General features: G+C 37.8%; 1 protein-coding gene across 3 annotated transcripts in view; it reads left to right on the top strand.

Moving 5' to 3' along the window:
• Positions 1 to 18,675, top strand: part of MAP3K5 (mitogen-activated protein kinase kinase kinase 5) — a 204,624-nt gene that overhangs the window by 71,150 nt on the left and 114,799 nt on the right. For all 3 annotated transcript variants that reach the window (XM_081293968.1, XM_081293967.1, XM_081293969.1), the window contains exons 3-7: positions 4,764 to 4,787; positions 10,262 to 10,455; positions 11,193 to 11,361; positions 12,438 to 12,544; positions 15,026 to 15,196. In XM_081293968.1, the coding sequence (XP_081150094.1) occupies positions 4,764 to 4,787; positions 10,262 to 10,455; positions 11,193 to 11,361; positions 12,438 to 12,544; positions 15,026 to 15,196 (665 nt within the window). The remainder of the gene's footprint in view (positions 1 to 4,763; positions 4,788 to 10,261; positions 10,456 to 11,192; positions 11,362 to 12,437; positions 12,545 to 15,025; positions 15,197 to 18,675) is intronic.

Below are 18,675 nucleotides of genomic sequence, written 5' to 3'. Positions count from 1 at the left end.
ACAGGCAGGAGCCCCTCTGCACACACCAGAAGTGGGCCAAAGTCTTGCTGAATTCTTCTCCTTTTTGTTCATTATAGATAATTCTGTGGTAGTTGATCTTTGTGGCACTCCAACCCATCATCCTCTTTGGGTCCTTTTAGAACACATCCTTGAAATTATCATTAAACCTTATGTCAAATGGGATTTACTATGTATAAAATTATACCTACCTGTAACTGTGTGTGTGTGTGTGTGTGTGTGTGTTGCTGGGGATTGAACCATGGGAGGCAAGCACTCTATCATATACCAAGCTGAGCCATATCCCCAGCCTCATACCTGTAACTTTTTTATAATACAGTTTAAGAAAGAAGAAACAACATGTACTTTAATAGAACAGTTCAATTAGGTGGTGTCAGCTTGTGACAAAGATGTTAATTATAACAATAGCAACACAGTACTAAGGGAAGTTTGTATTAAGAAGCTGTGTTAAATGCTGTATGTATAAAATGCCACCCATCAGCACCCAGTTCAAAGAAATATGTCTACTTACAGTAGAGTTCTCCCACCAAGAGAGATTTATTTAGATATGAAACAAAATTAATAGGGAAGGAGAAAAAGAGAGTCAAGAATGTCTTTGGGGATGACTTTCCAGCTTTGTTTAATTTAACCTGATTTTTTTAAGCACAGGTTGTTTTCATTGACAGTTGCTCATGTTTAAGAAGAAGATGTGTTCTTACCCCAGGTCATGAGTAACCAGGTTAGCACAACACACTTAGCTATCTTTCAGGACTGACTCTGTACCATGGCTTGTGTTCATCGTGTTGGATTGTTCTTCCTGAGCATACTCAGCTTCATTTCAGCAGTGGTCAGAAAGGGGAACAGGGTACCTCACCTTAGAGAGGCCAGGATCCCATGTTAGCTTTGAAGCGTTGAAATTAGTTGAGAGGGTAGAGCTGGGGAATATAGAAAATAGCTCTCTTTTTTCCAACCTTAATGGAAAGCTTGCCTAATTCCACTGGGATAGAAAAAAGGACCAGAAGAGAAGACCCGGAAGGTCACTAGCTGAGCTATGTTATTTTCCTGAGCAAGCATTCCATCCAGCTCCTTTCTGTCCTGCCAGGAAGCTGAGGTCTTGGGTTGCCAGGCCTGCTTCTCCTACCCCAGTCCACCTTGGCAGCCTCACACTAGCACCTTCCACTTCTTCCCTGCTACAGTTTGTCATATTTTTGGCACAAAATCTGCAATATTAGAGACACTCCCTTTATTTACCTCTTAAATGACCTCTTCAAAGTTGTATTGTCGCAACCGTGAACAATGGTATATGACTGTAATCCCAGCCACTCAGAAGGATAAAGCAGGAGGATAGCAAGTTCGAGGCCAGCCTCAGCAACTTAGTGAGGCCCTAAGCAACTTAGTGAGACCCTGTCTCAAAAATAAATAAATAAATAAAAATTAAAAATGGTAGGGATGTAGCTCAGTGGTAGAGCACCTCTGGGTTCAATCCTAGTACTGAAAAAGAATTGTTCCAAACAACTATTAGAAGTCATCTCTTCTCTTTTTCCTTGTTTCTTTGGTTATCAAAGGGTTCCAGAAAATTGAAAAATAAAGTTTGGATGCTTCTGGTACAGCCATGTACTGACCAAAAGGCCCCTATGACTGCAGAAAAAAGTATAGTGTCATAGTGGGCATGTACCTTGAGAACTTTTCATTGGCAAGGAACTGGAGTATAGGTTGATTTTTATCTTTTTACTTACAGGCATTATAGATGAAAGGTTTTCTTGGTCTGTTGTGAAATCTGGCAGTTACATCACGACTTTATTTCATTCCCTTTGTCTCCCTGCTGCAGTGGCTTTAGTACACATTCAGCATTCCCTGTTCCACCTCAGTCCTATTAAGATACCTTCTGAGACCTTGTTTGCCATTTATTTGGACTGAGTTAAAATGCACTTAAGGTATCATGAACCAGAATGGTTTGTGTCCACTTAGGTTCCAGAAAACCTAAGTTAGCAGGAATCCAGTAGAGTGCTATAGGAACGATTTTAATATAGTATAATGTGATACAGTGTTTGTATGATCTGAAAGGAAAGCAAAAGAGAAAGGAAGAGGGTTGTTATTCCAACAAGCAGTTCCTTAGGCAGACAGCCCGATAGCTGTAGGCCAGCAGGGGCTCCGGTGGTTTTCCATAGATCCTCTGGCTCACTCAGTCCTCACCACCGCTTCCCTCCCTGCCACTTCCATTTCTGTGCCTGATGCACCAAAAGAGGGACAAGCAGGGGAGCATGAGGGTGACTCTCCTTCCAGTAGCTCAAGGAAAACATGACTTTTTACCTTGAGCCAAAAGCAAATGAATACAGAGTTGGAAGTGACGAATAGTCACCCAGTTTAACTTTCTCAGCATGTTAATGTTAGAAGTAAAATTATGCATGGCTGGCTGGTCTGGGAGTAGGACCAGAACTTTCATGTCTACCCTAATTCATAGTGTAATTTGAATGTGTACTTTATAATTCATTAATCCATTCATGCCTTTATGAGTAGCTACTATCTGTCATGGTATCTACTAGGCAATCTGTACGGATATAAGTGTAAATCAAACACATGGTCATAGCATGCAAGGAGCTCATGAGGTAGCGTGGAAGAACCATATGAACAAAAATGTGTAGCCTGGCCTAGGAAGTGCTATCAGAGGTCTGTGTAAGGGTTCATGATGGCAGAATTAAAGGCCTAGTCTCACTGCTCTTGGAACATGGTCACAGCCAGCTTCAGAGAGAGCAGATTTCTTAAACCTGGCACAGAAGATGCTCTGTAGTAGAAGATGCATGGAAGAGCATTCCCCAGGACTGAGAGTAAAGAGAGAAGGCTCTTACTATCTAAAAAGCAGTAACTGCAAGGGTGTGGTCTGCTGCTTTGGAGAGAGACTCCATTGACCAAGTTTGTGAAAATATGCATGTTGTATTTCTGGCCCTGTGATTATCCAAGATCTTTCTATTTATTTGTTCTTGAACCATTGTAGGGGTGGGGAGAGATAGAAAAAGAAAGAGGCAGGCATTAATTCCCCATGAATCACCTGTGGAAAAGCCACTTTGAACCTCCTCAGTGTCACTTTTCCATCCCTTGATTTCCATTCCTCTGTGAGCTGCCATATACATAGGCACATAGGATAGAAACTATTCTGCCCTTTGCTTTTTTCACTTACCAGTGTATCTTAGAACTCTTTCTATGTCGCTAGAAAAAGGACTTTCTCATTCTTTGTTTGACTGAACTGTGTGCCATTGTATGGAGGTACCATTGTATGGAGGTACCATAGAGTACTCAGCCAGTTTCAAGGTGATAGCCATTTATGTTGTTCCTAACCTTTGATATTACAGTGCCCCAATATGTGTTGATATTTATACATACATACCACTCGCCTTAAACAGCACTTTGATTACTCAGTGCTTGCAGAACACAGTTCATTTTAGCTCTCAAAGTCTTTTCCAGTAAGTCCCCAAATAATTGTATCATCTTGTTAACTGTATGTGTCAAAATGAACTTTCTGCTTTAGCTCAATGATATATTCAAGATCTTTTCCAAATACCTCCTTAATTCTCTCTTCTGTACATCCTAAAGTAAGCCATCTTCCTCCACTCTTAGGGATAACAATGATGGTTCCCCAGTGGGCCTTTGCTTTCCCTATATCTCTAGCCTGCATTCCCACCTGCTGGCTTTGTCTTGGAGTTGCTCCCCAGCTCAGCTTGAGCTCTGCCTCTGCTGATCCTCCCGGACTGCCTTTGTCTATAGTAACACCTTTCTGTGACAAACTAGCCCTTGCTGTCTGTGTCACTTTTGCTTTTTAGCATGAGATATCTTTTATTATTTTATGTTCATCTTTATGGCTCTCAACACTACCCAGTGCAATTTCTTCCTCTATCAGTTTTACTTTCACATCTAGTATTCTTGAATGTTTAAAAGTCTTAGGTACTGCTCTAAGCCAAAGCCCTCGTGATTCTCCTTTGCTTGCTATGATTTAGCATCCTGATCGTGGGATGAAAGATGATGGCAAGTCAGCTGGATCCTGGATCTCTACTCTTACCCTGTCATATCTGGCCCTTCTCCTTAGCCAGATGGACTCACCCTTGAGCTCCACAAATACCTGTTTCCTGTTTCTATGACAACATACATACCATCATTTCCAATAGACTGTCCTATTTTCTCTTTTCTGAATAATGATTCCCCAACCTCAGTGAAATCTGTATAGCATGGGCATCTCTAGATTGTCTTCCCCATGTCTCTAGCTATTTTAATGTCTAGGAATAGCAATAATGATAGCTCACTTTTATTGAGAGCTTTTTTTAAAAAAAAAAATTTGTTTGGGTATCAGGGATTGAACCCAAGGGTGCTCTACCACTGAGCTATATCCACAGCCCTTTTTGCCTTTTTGATTTGAGGTGGGATCTCCCTAAGTTGCCCAGGCTGGCCTCAAACTTGCCATACCCCTTCCTCAAGTCACTGGAATTACAGGTGAACACCACTGTGCCTAGTTAAAAAAAAATGATTTTTAGATTATGCTGTTTGGGATTTAACGTGATTATGCTGTTTTTCTTATACCCTATACAATACTGTTGTATTTTCCTGCTTCCTGAATCAGACTGTAAACTTTCAGATACAGAAACTTTAATATACACTTTCTGGAATTTCTGATTGCTAATACAGATGTTCCCACATAGAATAGTTCAGTAAAGTAATTGAAGTAATTGATTTTTGTATTAATTTCTGCTCTGTTTTTTTTTGTCTTTCTTATTTTTCAGGAAATCATTTGCCAGAAGAATACTGTGAGTATTTTGCTTTAATTTTCCAGAAATTTCAAAGTATTTTCTTTCCCATCAACTAATCTATTTTTAAAACTCTTCACAAATTCTTAATTTCTGTATCTGTTACTCTTTTTTAGAATTTAAATATGCATATTTTATCTAAATAAGACATTGTAGTGAAAATGTATTTTCAATAACTGGAGATAACAGTATTATCTTACTTTTTATACATGTAATCGTGCTTTGGAAAACATCTTCATAGTATAATCAATGTTATGGAATTATGAGTGGCAATAAAACAGCATTTATGCACAAGAGAGAGACACACATTTGTGTATATATAATACATGGGTGGGTATACATGTAATGTATAGATAATACATGATGTATATATGTGTATATATAATATACATATATGTCATACATATATATATATATAAAATATGCCATCTATCTTCTATTTAGAGAAATTGATTTAAGTTCCTAAGTAGCGTAGTTTGCCTTTGGGTCTCATTCCAGTCTCCCACAGAATTAAATAAACATGAAAAATTTAAAAAAAATAAAATTTAAAAAAACACTGCATGAAGAAAAATTATAATATTACAGTGGAAGTGACCATGTTAGGCCAAAGGTTGTGTATTTCATCTTGGAAAATAAATGACCATTTAGAAATCTTCATGAGCATACCTCTGCAATTTAGACTGCACATGATTGATTCCATTTAAGATGATGAGATTAACAGTATAGTTTCCACAGATCAGAAATTTTAAATGTTATGCTTAAGATTTCACCAGGTAGAAGACTCATTTAATAAGATGGATAATGTTGCTGTTATAACCTCTTAAACTTTAGCCCTTGACAGGAAGTGAGCACTCATTGCTCCATGCTTCAATTCAGCCTAGTAACTTTTATTTGGCAAGTACTAATTGAAGGTGAACTGTGTGCTAGGTTTCAGGCTTGGTGCTGGAGAGGACTGACTATAGAAGTTGAGTGAAAATAACCGTGCTCATACCTGTTCCATGAGCCAATGAGTGAGAAGTGCCAGTGTCTAGTTGGGGGGAAAAGGGCAGCAAATAAATTAGAAAATTAACGCAAGGTGATGTTTTAAAGAGTGGGTGACTGTTGTATTCAGGTCCTTCAGGGGAGGTAGCATTCCCTGAGCCCTGAAGGACAGGAATGATTCAGTCCTGCCTGATTCAGTTTGTGCACATGGAGAAGCAGGTTGATGAGTGGACTGAACATTGTATCATAAATAAGCTGCCCATTGATTTGAGAAAGCTGCTGTGCTCCAGGTGTTAGGTGTCCTTTAAAGAGCTGAATATTGTACACAGGCATTTCAGTATGATTGACTGCCAAGAAGTTTTTTTCCCAGATGCTGAACTCTTTCCATGCACATTTATGTCCATATTTATGTAGAAGATAATTTTTTAGAGTAAGATAAGATTTTAAGCTGTGGGATTTGATAGCCATGAAAAAAAGTATGAGAGATCAGTGTTGTTATTTTATAACTGTGCCTTAGTATTTTGAGGAAATGTGTTCTTCCTCTTGGAAAAAGCAGATCTAAATATTTTAGGTCAAACATAGTGGCATGTGCCAGTCGTCCCAACTACTAGGGGAACAGATTCAGGAGAATCATAAGTTCAAGGCCACCCTGGGCAAAATAGTGTGACCCTACTTCAAAAAACAGAAAGAAGGAAAGAATTTTTTTTTTTTTTTTTTTTTTTTTTAGAATTAGGGTAAATTGTTGCACTTGTGGTGTTTCTTCTTGATGACACAATGTTATTTTTATTTACTTTGAATTATCATTTATTTAAAATAATGGTTCAGTCGCATTTGACAAATAGAAATTGCTATAGTAACATCTCTCAGTTATGTCTGAGCCAATTTGGGAAATACAGGGTCCCATATTTTTAGTTTTTATCATTTTGAAAAAGTGCATTTCTCAGCAATTACCTTTTAACCACAGTGTCATCAGCTTACCCTCACACTGTTCCCCACTGAGTACTCCCTGGGCTGTCTTAGGCCCAGTTATACCCATGTGCCTTGTACAGCTTTTCATCTTTCCTTTTTTCTTCTGACATTGACAGTGGGACATTGAAAAAGTATATATATATATATGTGTGTGTGTGTGTGTGTGTGTGTGTGTGTAGTCTCAGGAGTTAGAGAAGAAACTGAAAATTGTGCATCGAGGCCAGTCCTTTGGGAAAACCTGTGGCTGGCTTGGGTGTTTTCAACAGGGATTCTGAAGTCCTGCAGCCTAGGGTTTGTGTTAACACCTGCTTTTCTCTGCTTTTTGTTTTTTTCTCTTTACCTCTCCACTGTCCAACACAACACCCAGATAGGTAATCTTTCTCTTCCAGAATTAGTTTTGCACAGGTGCATTATTCCCAGTGCCCCATATTTCATCAGTCATGTATATTTCATGTCTTATACCCAAGTACACATGATGTTAAGGCTTCTAGGGCACACAGTTTTATCCAGCAGCAAAAGAATAATATTCTAAAACTCTTGACAGCACTTTTCTTGCTTATTGACTTTTCGTTGATTTGTTCTCATTTTGTGATAGAAGATTCAAAGCAATTTTGAGTTGTGATGCATGTCTCAAATAAGAATATTTGATTCTATTCCTCCTTTATAACTCGTGCATGGTCTAAGCTCTAGAAGCTTTGGAAAACAACCTGCTTGATGTCCTCAGTTTTCTGTTTAGGCAAAGGATTAAATTTGGTGCACATTTTTTGAAACCTTGGTAACATTTTAGAAGTAGGACTTGATCATTTTTCCTCTTCCTGATTAGTCTTCCAATCAGTGTTACAAGAAGGAGAACTTGGGAAGGGAAGAATTTAATGTATTTGATTTAAAAATGAAACCTCAACTTGTTGAAGTTCTTCTTATGTTAGCTGGTAGTTGGGCTTATTTCTGCCTCATTACTGACATAAACATGTTCCTCAAAGCATAATATGTTCATAAATATTTAAGTCTGGCCATAAGGGCATTTGACACTGCTCTTCTCTTTGCTGTGATCAGTCGCTTTGCCCACATAGGTTTCTTTAGAAGGTGATAGAAGGTTGGTGAGAGATAGAGGTAGTGCATGTGACCCCCTAATGGTAATGACATGCCCTGAAGAGAAAAAAGTCCTTGGGCTAGAGTTCCAAACAGATTACAGACTAGACACTTGATCTAAGTTTACCTGTCTCCTCATCTATGAAATGGAAGCAGTAGCATCTTCTCTAATGGGTTGTGGTGACCCTGAGGAAATGCATACCTGGGCACTTGCAAGTAGAGAACAAATGTCTGCTCTTACTGGGTTAGCACTAAGAGCAAGGAAGGGCTGTTTGCCTTCATGTGCTGATGTGACTGGCAGCAGGCTCTCAGGACTCCCTGTGCTCCTATTATGGTGGTAATAGGATTTGCCACTGTATTAGCTCTTTGTTGCTGTGACAAATACCCGAGAAAAACAACTTAGAAGAAGAAAGATTTATCTTGGCTCAAGGTTTTAGAGGTTTTAGTCCAGGGTCAGCCAGCTCCATTCCTTAGGACCTGAGCTGAGGCTGACAGGGTGGAAAGTATCAGGGAGGAAAGCTGCTCAGCTCATGGCATTAAGAAGCAGAGAGAGAAAGAGGGGAGGGAGGAAAGGGCCAGGGATAAGAATGCTCTTTTAGGGCATGCCCTCAGTGACCTGCTTCTGGCCATGCCCTACTCCCAGTAGTCCATTCAGCCATCAGTGGATTAATCCACTGATGAGGTCAGAGCCCTTTTGATCCAATCACTTCTCAAAGGTCCCACCTTTGTACCTTGCTATATTGGGGATCAAGTCTTCAACACATGAGCCTTTGGAAGGTGTTCTACATCGATACTGTAACTGCCACATGTCCCGTTCTAGTCCTCAGCCCTTTGCTTTTGTCTTTTTAAATTTTTTTTTTCTCTCTCTCTCTTAGATGTCTCTCCTATTTCCTTCAATTCAGCCACATCAATTAATTCACAGGTTGTGTTTTGGCTTGAAACTCCTTTATGGTCCTATCATATATTTCCAACTCCCTTTTGGACATTTTCACATTAAACACCATCCTCTTAATGCCTTAAGTTCCATCCTCTCTAAAGTGAACATTTGGTCCTGTCCCACTGCAAATCAGATCTCAACCTTTTGGTATTCTTGTAGATTACCTGGCAGTCAGACTCTGGCTGGGATTTATTACCTGATATACTGCAAGTTCCTCAAAGGGCAGTGTTCATAAAAAAGTTAGAATGGCCTTGCTTTCTGAATTCTTGCTTTCTGGTCACATGGCCACTCTTTTTAGGTAGCCCCATTTAGAGTTGCTCTTGATTCCTTCCTTCTCCACATGTATAACCAGTTACTGGATCTGGTGGATTCTTCATGGTTAGAATATGTGCGCCTGTTTTCTATTGCTGCTGCTGCCAATCTGGTCATGCTACATAGCTTCCTGCCTAATTTCCTTAAATCTTGTTGTTCTTTCTCTCACTCCCTCCTGTTATCTGCCTATACTATCAAAATGCACAGCTCTGGTTGTGTTTTCTTTCCTGCTCTGGATCCTTCAATGATTCTCTCTTGCCCAGAATAGATTTCGGTCCTTAGCTCTGCCTTCAGTTCCCTTTCCTGAACCCTGAGCTCCAGTCAGATTTGCTTCCTCAGGACCATCCAGTCCAATCCCCTTTGTCTTCTTCCCAGCAGGGCTTCCATTGGCATGAATACACCCTCTCTTGGCATCATCTTGGGTCATCTGGGTACAAGGTCAGCGAGCTCAGGTCGCAGTGAGTCGGGGGAGAGTGGCACCTCTGAAGTTGGGGAGAGGCAGCATCTGAAGGAGCCAAGCCCCTTGCAGACTACAGTGCAGCACCCCATCTTCGTCTTAGGGAACCTGATGGCTACATGCATCTGAGGAAAGCCATCTTGTAGGGTGTTAAAGATCACTTTGAGGGCTTGGTAAAGAAGAGAATGGGGGCAGAAGTAGAAGCAGGGAGACTAGTTAAAACCATTCGCAGACTGAGGCCAAGTATGCTGGTGCTTGGACTTTCAGTGCTGCAGGAGAAGAGGGAGGCGTATGGACAAATATCAGATCCATTTTGGAGACAAAACAGATAGGACTTTGACAGGGAATGGTGGGGGGAAGAAAAGGAAGCATCAAGGATCACTCGTAGTTCTTTAGGCTGCACATGGTGCTTTAAACTACTGTTTTTCCTAAGCATATGTCATAGTGCCTTGGCCATGCAAGTTGGTGAATAAATAAATATTTAATGATTGCTAGAAACTGTTCTATAGTTTTTTGGTATCATCAGTAAGTTCTAATTGTATTGAACTAAGCAATTAAAGAAATGGGGAAATTTCCATTTTCATAGGTCATGAATAAGAAATGAAGTTTTCCTCTTTCCTTTAGCATTTAAAATTATTTAAAATGAGTCACTGAAGTATGACCTGGATTTCCATCCATGTGGTATCCCCAGGCAAGCTCCCCAGCACCCGCTGCCTCCTCTCTCCACAGATGTGCACTGGGAACTACACCTTTGTCCCCTACATGGTCACTCCGCATAACAAGGTCTACTGCTGTGACAGCAGCTTCATGAAGGGCTTGACTGAGCTCATGCAACCCAACTTTGAGCTGCTTTTGGGACCTATCTGCTTACCTCTTGTGGATCGTTTCATTCAGCTTTTGAAGGTGGCACAAGCAAGTTCCAGGTAATGTTCAATATGCCATGTGGTGATGGTCATGAAGTGTTGCTCTGCTTCATTTATTTGAGCATGTTTTCAGATGTTCCTTAGGTGTCAATTACACAGCTAAGAACCAGGAAAAAAAATGCTCAATATCCTCTAAATATATAAAAGAGACACCATATAGTCACTTGTTGCATTATTTCACTTTATACAACAACTTGACAGCATCACCCCCTCAAAAAAATCTCTTAGTTGTTTTATAGTAATGCTAAAAAGTGTACATATATCAAGTATAGAAACATCAGAATTAAATGTTCAGGAACTTTCATGTAAGGGTCAGATCTCTGAAAAAAGTTAATGAAAGCATGTTTCAGTAAATAATCATTTATGTTAATGAATGATGATATTGGATCAGAAAGTAAAAGTTATATTATGTTCAAATCGTAGGCATATATAATTTATTTAGGGCAATTTCTGCTCAAAATAGCAACTTGAAAAAGTTTTGGCATCTTAAGTGGTACATTACAAGAAAATTCATTAATGTGGAATATTTTTATCTTCAAGTTTTTCTGAAACAAGGAAGAGTATTAAATACATGGACTCCCAAATTTCTTAATAATAATGCCAAATGAGAAGTTCTTTCTGTGCATCTTAGTAAATTGAAAACCACTCATGTGAAAATGTGATTCATTTCCATATAAAGTTGTAAGTTTTAGTTTTCACTGAAATCCTTGCTAATATGCTTTTTTTTTTTTCATCAGCCAGTATTTCCGGGAATCTATACTCAATGATATCAGGAAAGCTCGGAATTTGTACACTGGTAAAGAATTGGCAGCCGAATTGGCAAGAATTCGGCAACGAGTAGACAATATTGAAGTCTTGACGGCAGATATTGTCATTAATCTGTTACTTTCCTACAGAGATATCCAGGTGAGAAGATGCTTAAAGTAAAATCTTTGTCCATGTAGCATGTTGGAGGAGTAAGAGATTGTTATCGTGGCATTTTAGTTAGCTAATTTCATGTTGCTACATCTAACTTTTTATTGACCTTCCTTTCCATCCTGTGGTTTTATGATGAATGAAAAAGACTCATGTGTTAATCAGTGACTGTGAAATACTTTGCATAGTAAAGATTCAACTTTTCTTCAAAAACAGCAAAAAGAAGAATCTGTTCATGTAGCTAACCTGGAATGGTCTGTTCTACTCCCTTAGCTTTAGACATTGCTGTCAATCAATAAATGAAAGCTTTGTTTGGCAACTAGCAGAAATTCTTAGTGCTTTGTGGGCATCTCTTTTACTTCTTGAAATTGTTTTATTTGAAATTGATAGTACTCAATCTAACCATCCAGAAGCAAGAAATATGCAATTGACTAGTTATGTAAAGAACTTAAATATATGTAAAGCATACTAACATGCTATATTATTTTGATTGACATGTCTTAGAATTTTAAAAATATGATAGATTGAATAAAATCCTGAGTTGAGGATTTTCTGTTTCTGTGAATAGTAAAATTTAAGTGACTTCTGATTTTTTTTATTCCCACATCCAGCCTTACATATCTGTGTAAAGCTTCACAGGAACTCACATGAGAACTGTGGCACTTAGGAGGCCTACGACAGAACAGCTTAACTCATGTGAAATGGAACCATTTTGTTCCTTACACCAGAAGTTCAGGCAGTTGCTCCATGTCCTTGAAATTTTTATTTTCCTGATGGAACAGTGCATACCAGGAATGCGACTCTGTGGAGAATGAATCCCCCCCATGTGTAGACAGTACAGCATCATTCTATTGCTGTTGTTTATTGTGTTTCTTGGTTTTTGTCAAACATGGTAACTGTATTTCTAATTCAAACTTTTTTGAAAAAAAAATAATAGTTTCTTCTAAGTTCTTCAGAGTTCTCTCTGAATTCTGATTTCTTATTGAGATCTGTTTGACATAAAGCATTTGGTTGTCAGAACTTTCTCCTAATGGTTTAATTCTATGCTTTTTCCTCTTATTTGAAAGGACTATGATTCCATTGTGAAGCTGGTAGAGACTTTAGAAAAACTGCCAACCTTTGATTTGGCCTCTCATCACCACGTCAAGTTTCATTATGCATTTGCACTGAACAGGTAAGAAGAAAAAATTCCTTTCCATAATATACTCTTATATTATTCCTTAACTTGCAGTTTCTTTACAGGGTACTTGTGGCATTGCAGTAACTTCCCATTAGAATGTAATATTAATATATCTACCTGTACCACATAAAATATAGGAAGCATGCATTCTGGTTTCTTTATGTTTATTGTCAGTAGAGGTTCCCCGACTATTTGTTTATTTAAATTCATATGATTCTTCTTCTCAAAGTTTGTATTTGCTATTTACACTTTTTTAGAATTTTTAAAGTTACATAAATATGACACTTAGGTGAGGCACTGTATTGTTTGGGGAATAATGACAGGAAAAGAAATTATGTGCATATTCAATACAGATGCAGTTTTTTTTAACAAATATTTTCTATGGTGCTATATCCAAGAATGTGGAATCTGCAGGTATCTAGGGTGGACATTATACTTAACACCAGATAGTTATTCACACAAATGTTAACTAAAGCAGAGTAAGGATTGTTAGGTTTAGGCAAACATTCCTAATCAGGGAATATTTTTACCAGAACTGCTCTGATTACACCTATTTATAACCAAAACTCTGTTGGTCATATTTGAGGTTAGGATTAGACTGGCATTGTTGCCTCCAGCCCTGCTTCTGCTTTCTGTCTGCATTGTGGCTCATCTCAGTGCCACTTCCTACTTTGAGCCACCATGGAGGGCGTGCTGTGCTCTTGGTATGGATGGGGATAGAGCACCTTGCTGTCCAAAACTGTTAGTTGTATTGCTGTTTTCTTCCATGGTGAGAGAACTGACGACATACATGTGTAGTTACCGCAAATGAAGAGAACAATGAGAAGAAAGGGAGCGGGTGTCACATTACTGTAGCTCTTGCCATATGTCATGTAAGCCTTGACTGTCCTTATTTCAGAAGAGGCACCTGCAGGTTGAAAAGGTTGAGTAATTGTCCCTGAGGCTCGCAGTGTGCATGCCGTTAAACTGAGGCTCAAAGCCACATCATCCTGGTGCTGGGTATGTGCCCATCATTACTGACTCTGTTGCTTCTCTCTAGAAGAAAAAGTCAGCATGTTGCTCAAGCTGAGATTGTGTCTTTCCTTCTTGATCCACACAAACTGCAGAACTCACTAACTTTATCAATAAATATATAATAAAAGCCCATTTTACCTTCCCATTTATTAACATCTTCTTTAAATTTGACAGACATAGAAGAGACCTCCAGAGATTACCTGCTCCAACTGGTTTTCAAATAAATCCCTTTTTGAAAGGTAGAATGGAAGGTTACATTATGAAATGAAAATCCCTAAATGCCTCTTGTAATTTTACTTTATGTGTGTTTGCTTTCTGTATGTATATTTCCTAAAATAGATATAATGAAATGATGAGCATACAACTTAAGATGTTTCATACAAGGGTAAAAGGGAATTTCATGGATTAGAAGTAGTGGTTGAGAGTAGATATGATTACTTCTTTTGCTTTTTGGTGTTGGGGAGCCCACTCAGGCCATCCGCTTGCTATATAAGTGCTCTATCAATGAGTGTACATCCCTAGCCATAACACTTTTAAAATAATAGCTTTATTGAAATATAATTCGTACCATACAATTGGATGGATAAATTTATTCACTTAGAGTGTATAACTTAATGGTTTTTTTCTAAAAATGTATTTCCAGAGTGTGAGTATGTGACCATCAATTTAATACATTTTAGAACATTTTCATCATTTTCCAAAAGACTCCCCTATCAATGAGCAGTCATCCCCACCAACCCTCTAACCCTTGGCAACCACTAACCCACCTTGTGTCCCTATGGATTTGCCAACTTTTGACATTTCATATAGCTGGAATCATATAGTATATGGTCTTTGTGACTGAATTTCCCACTTAGCATACTATTTTTAAGATCCAAGAAATGAAAAATCTTAGAGAATATTATCTGGTTTTGTGAATTACCTAGATATGTGGTTTTAAAAAATGAGCAATATAGTAGAGCTTCCTTAGATAGTCAGTTGGTCACATATAGAAATCAGGCAACTTATGAATTAGAGTTAGTTTTTGGTATTGTCTGTGAATTAGTTTGCTTAGGGTTTTGTAGCAAAAGCCACTGAAATGTAAGGTCAAGGGTTTGTCCCTATTTAGAATAATAGACTGCCCCGCTCAAGGCCACACACTATACTTCTAATCTCATTCCACAGACCTGAAGCTGCATATAGGGTGCAAGGAAGTTGGAAGGACTAAAGATGGGTAGTACAAATCCATCACCAAGAGCCAAAGGGCAACCAGAAGAGATGCTTGCTCAACCCTTTAGAGATACAATAGGATAAAAAAGGCTTAGCACAGAAATCTACAGAGGACTCTCAAAATCTTTTGTTGTTTTATCCTGCCAGAGTTCACTAATATGAGTCAATTGATACATTCAATAAAGTTTTAAAAAGAATTGGCCTATATTGCTTTTGCAATCTATATTGAAACAACAATATTCTCTATCTTAGGAGAAATCTCCCTGGAGATAGAGCAAAAGCTCTTGACATTATGATTCCCATGGTGCAAAGTGAAGGACAAGTTGCTTCAGATATGTATTGCCTAGTTGGTCGAATCTACAAAGATATGTTTTTGGACTCTAATTTCACAGACACTGAAAGTAGAGACCATGGAGCTTCTTGGTAAGTATCCAGGATATAATAAGCAAGCTACTTACTTGATAAGACCATGGTATACAAAACTGTGCATAAACGAAAGTATTAACATATTATTAACAAATAGTTTGTGTATTATGAACTAAATCTTAGATTTTATAACTTTAGTATATAATTTGATAACATTCATTTGCCATTGCATAGTAAATTGGGATAAATTGGATGAAAAGATAAATTAAGAATATGATTTTTAAAAGACATTTTAAGTTTATAATATAAATTTTTTTGGAAAAATTTATAAAAAGACATTAAAGAAGACCTGAAGGAATGGGAAAACATACAAAATTGTGGATAAGAAGTCTTGATATTTCAAAGATGTTAATTCTCCCCTGCAATCCTTTTCATGTAATTTGACAAACTGATTCCAAAGTTTATTTAAAAATAAAGGACCAAGAATAGGCAAAGCAATGTTGGAGAATGTAAGGTGAAGGACTTGCTCTATGAGATAACAAGACTCCTCATAAAGCTATGATAATTAACAAATCACAGAGTATGGCTATAGGCACGAACAAACAAGACATTGGAATTGATAACAATGATAATCTATTTATTATCTGTATCTATATATCTGGATCCCTATTTTAAATCCTGCACAAAACTGAATTGAGTGAATTAATGACCAAAATATGAAAAAAGTAATTTAGAAAAAAATATTTTTAGAATAAAATATACAAACTGTTGGTGACTTTGGAGAATTTTTTAAACAAGATTTAAAAAATACCATAAACCATAAAATCAAAGACTAGGGAGAATGGCTGAGTTGAAATGTGTTTCTCCTTAAGGTGCTCGCTTTTGGAATGAGCAGAGTAGGTTTGATTACGTGTTCCTCCTGCGAATGACAGTTGTAATTGTGGAAAAACATTAAAAAAAAAAAAAGTTAGAATGCAGAGAATAGTGAAACAGCAAAGGTTTGGATCCTTTAGTGAAGGATAGCAACTGGGGAAACATCTACATTTAAATGGTTTTTCCCTTGGGGCCCTCGCTGGACTGCAGGACGTGGGGCAGATGGAACTCAAGCTGGAAATGAAATGATAGTCTTCTTGGTCCGAGGAGTCTGCGTGAGGCTGCCAGAGTGCCTGGACCCTAATTGAAGATGCCACAGAGGGAGGAGCCCTCTTCAATTCTTGGTCAACCCTGGAATGTGCCTCTGAGGAGTAGTAACTGCAGGGGAGCTCCAGGGGCAGGGAGCAGCTGGAAAGGCTGCAAAGCTGAATAGAGACTTCAGCAAGGGCACTCCCACTGGGCACTCCCACCAGGCATTCCCACCATAGGGAAGAGAGAGTTGGGAGTCTGAACCTACCAAGTTATTGGGATTTAAAATTTCTAATGAACCTCTAAAAGGGCCAACCCTTAAGAATAAAAACTATATCCTAGGATGAAGGGATTGCCCCCAAATTAAGAGCAAGATCAAAACAGAGCTATCCTAATAAAATGTGAAACTAAGCTTGAAATTTATTTCTCCATTGTATCTAAACACAGGAATCACAAATATCCAAATATATTATATAAATATATTTTTAAAACATAAAAAGATGTTTTTTAGCTTAAACAATGATAAATCATTTTGCACTGTTTAGATTACCCAAAGTTTATAAATAAGAGAATAACAGTTGGAAAGAATGTTAGAGAAATCCCCTTGTTGGTTGGGGTATGAATTTTTATAATCACTTAAGATTTTGGCATTATTGAGGAAAATGAATGATTTATCCATCCTAGATCCAGCAGATTCATATACCCTAGAGAAACTCTAGAAGTTTCTTTATGTAATCATTTTTTTAAATATGTAAACATTTTGAGAAAAAAAAACTTTTTAAAAAACTTGAACAAAATAAACAATTGGCAGGACACATAAAGTACAGTTTCTTTTAAAAATTTATTTTAATTAGGTATATATGAAAACAGAATGAATTTTGATTCATTGTACACAATTGCAACACAACTTTACATTTCTATGGTTATACATGATGCAGTGTCACACCATATGTGCAGTCATACATGTACCTAGGGTAATGATGTCCATCTCATTCCACCATCTTTCTTGTCTCCATTCCCACTTCCTACCTCTCCCTCCCCTCTGCCCCATCAAAGTTTCTCCATTTTTCTTATGTCCCCCCCACCCCGTTTTATGGATCAGTATCCACTTATTGGAGAGAACATTCGGCCTTTGGTTTTTTGGGATTGGCTTACTTCACTTAACATGATATCTCCAACTCCATCCATTTTCCTGAAGATGCCATAATTTTGTTCTCTTTTAATGCTGAGTAATATTCCATTGTGTATATATACCAGTTTCTTTATCCATTCATCTATTGGAGGGCATCTAGGTTGCTTCCACAGTTTAACTATTGTTAATTGAGCTGCTATAAACATTGATGTGGCTGTGTTACCATAGTATGCTGCAAGAACACTCATACAGATAATAGTGTAAGGATAGATGCCTGTATGGACATCATAGTGGGGATGGAGGAGTAGAAAGAGATCTTGGAGCTGTGCACATGCAGCTTTGAGCATATTTAAAACATTTTTTGTGTGTGGTATTAGGGATCAAACCCAGGGGCACTTTACCACTGACCTACATTCCGAATACTTTTGAAAAGTTTTTTTTTTTTTTTTTTTTTTTTTGAGACAGGGTCTTGCAAAGTTGTCCAGGTTGGTCTCCAACTTGGAATCCTCCTGACCAACCTCCCAAATAGCTAGGATTACAAGCATGCGCCACTATGCCCATCTACATATAACTTTATTTCTTAAGCTGATTGATAACTATGTTAGGGTGTTGTTTGTATTGTTCTTTGTTACTTCCTAGTATTCCTAAAATATTCACTGGTTTAACACACACACATGGAATGTATATATTAAAGAAAGTTGATTTAGTTCAGGAGTTCCTCATTTATATCTATAAACATTTTTTTAAGTTGTGAAACTGAAATCTTTTAAAATCTCATGTCATTTCAGCAGTTTAGAGGGAAACTAAAGTCAGGTAATGGGTTATAACCAGGGAGGAAAACATGCAGACAGTGATTTCCTAGATTCTTCATAGAAGCTTTGATTTGGACTTTTGAATTTGTACTATACTTTTTTTACTATAATGTAAATAGTTTTATAGTTTCTCTTAAACAATTGTTTTTTGTGCTGTTACCAAAGAAGAATATAACTTTGTAGCCTTTTTGTTACCGTGGCATTAAGCTAAGCTCTTGAAATGATAGAAGAATTAGAATCTGATAATTTGGGGAGCACTAAGCCCAGTATAAATGCTTTGACATGGTGATAGTAAAAAAAAGTATTGATAATCCTAAAGGAGCCTGGTTTCATGGTCTGTGAATTCAAAGGAAATATGTCCTAAGAAGTTAGTGTGCCTCATGCACAGGAGTAAAATAGAAACGTTTCCTTGTTTGAAAGCAAAACAGTTTAGATGACAGACCAAGGGACATTTTCAAGGTTGTGTAGAG

This window comes from Spermophilus citellus (genome assembly GCF_964194105.1).
Source record: "Spermophilus citellus genome assembly, chromosome: 5".
In the NCBI taxonomy this organism is placed as follows: Eukaryota; Metazoa; Chordata; class Mammalia; order Rodentia; family Sciuridae; genus Spermophilus; species Spermophilus citellus.
The sequence above is the reverse complement of the archived record's forward strand: the minus strand, read 5'-3'. Positions and strand labels throughout refer to the sequence as shown.